The following is a 1,650-nucleotide window of genomic DNA, read 5'->3' on the forward strand; positions in this document are numbered from 1 at the left end:
GAGCTGGACCGCGAGGAGGCCGAGCACTACAGCTTCGGCGTGGAGGCGGTGGACCACGGCGCGCCGGCCCTGAGCGCCTCGGCCAGCGTGTCCATCACGGTGCTGGACGTGAACGACAACGACCCCGCGTTCACGCAGCCGGCGTACGAGCTGCGCCTCAACGAGGACGCGGCGGTGGGCAGCAGCGTGCTGACGCTGCGCGCGCGCGACCGCGACGCCAACAGCGTCATCACGTACCAGCTGACGGGCGGCAACACCCGGAACCGCTTCGCGCTCAGCAGCCAGAGCGGCGGCGGCCTCCTGACCCTGGCGCTGCCGCTGGACTACAAGCAGGAGCGGCAGTACGTGCTGGCCGTGACGGCGTCCGACGGCGCGCGCGCGCGCACCGCGCAGGTCTTCATCAACGTCACCGACGCCAACACGCACCGGCCGGTCTTCCAGAGCTCGCACTACTCGGCCAGCGTGGCCGAGGACCGGCCGGTGGGCACGTCCGTGGTCACCATCGCCGCCACCGACGAGGACACGGGCGAGAACGCCCGCATCACCTACCTGCTGGGGGACCCCGTGCCGCAGTTCCGCCTGGACGCCGACTCGGGCACCCTCTACACCGCGGCCGAGCTGGACTACGAGGACCAGGCGGCCTACACGCTGGCCATCACGGCGCGCGACAACGGCGTCCCCCAGAAGTCGGACACCACGTCCCTGGAGATCCTCGTGCTGGACGCCAACGACAACGCGCCCCGCTTCCTGCGGGACCGCTACCAGGCCGCCGTGCCCGAGGGCGCGCCCCCGGCCACCAGCGTGCTGCAGGTCTCGGCGAGCGACCGCGACGCGGGCCCCAACGGCCGCCTGCTGTACACCTTCCGGGGCGGGGACGACGGGGACGGGGACTTCTACATCGAGCCCACGTCCGGCGTGATCCGCACCCGGCGCCGCCTGGACCGGGAGCACGTGGCCGCCTACACGCTCCGCGCCCTGGCCGTGGACCGGGGCAGCCCGGCGCCCCTGAGCGCCTCGGTGGAGGTCCAGGTGGCCGTCCTGGACATCAACGACAACGCCCCGGTGTTCGAGAGGGACGAGCTGGAGCTGTGGGTGCAGGAGAACAGCCCGGTGGGCTCGGTGGTGGCCCGGATTCGCGCCGAGGACCCGGACGAGGGCCCCAACGCGCAGGTCATGTACCAGATCGTGGAGGGCAACGTGCCCGAGGCCTTCCAGCTGGACCTGCTGAGCGGGGAGCTGCGGGCGCTGGCGGAGCTGGACTTCGAGGCCCGGCGCGAGTACGTGCTGGTGGTGCAGGCCACGTCCGCGCCGCTGGTCAGCCGGGCCACCGTGCGCGTGCGCCTGCTGGACCAGAACGACAACGCGCCGCAGCTGCCCGACTTCCAGATCCTCTTCAACCACTACGCCGCCGGCGGCCCCGGCAGCTTCCCCGCGGGCGTCATCGGCCGCGTGCCGGCCCACGACCCCGACCTCTCCGACAGCCTCAGCTACGCCTTCCTGCGGGGCAACGAGCTGCAGCTGCTGCTGCTGGACCCCGCCTCGGGCGAGCTGCAGCTCAGCCGGGACCTGGACAGCAACCGGCCGCTGGAGGCGCTCATGGAGGTGGCCGTGTCCGGTGAGTGGCCTGCCCGTGGGGGCGGGGGAGGGCGC

At 72.8% G+C, this 1,650-nt stretch overlaps 1 protein-coding gene across 1 annotated transcript in view; it reads left to right on the forward strand.

Moving 5' to 3' along the window:
- The window catches only part of CELSR1 (cadherin, EGF LAG seven-pass G-type receptor 1), a gene marked incomplete at its 5' end in the record, with an annotated part of 38,529 nt that overhangs the window by 1,520 nt on the left and 35,359 nt on the right, over positions 1-1,650 (forward strand). Inside the window, one exon of the mRNA XM_012735089.1 lies at positions 4-1,615. Coding sequence (XP_012590543.1) covers positions 4-1,615 — 1,612 coding nt within the window. The remainder of the gene's footprint in view (positions 1-3; positions 1,616-1,650) is intronic.

The sequence above is a fragment of the Condylura cristata genome, unplaced genomic scaffold (assembly GCF_000260355.1).
Source record: "Condylura cristata isolate star-nosed mole 26May11 unplaced genomic scaffold, ConCri1.0 scaffold00004, whole genome shotgun sequence".
Classification (NCBI taxonomy): domain Eukaryota; kingdom Metazoa; phylum Chordata; class Mammalia; order Eulipotyphla; family Talpidae; genus Condylura; species Condylura cristata.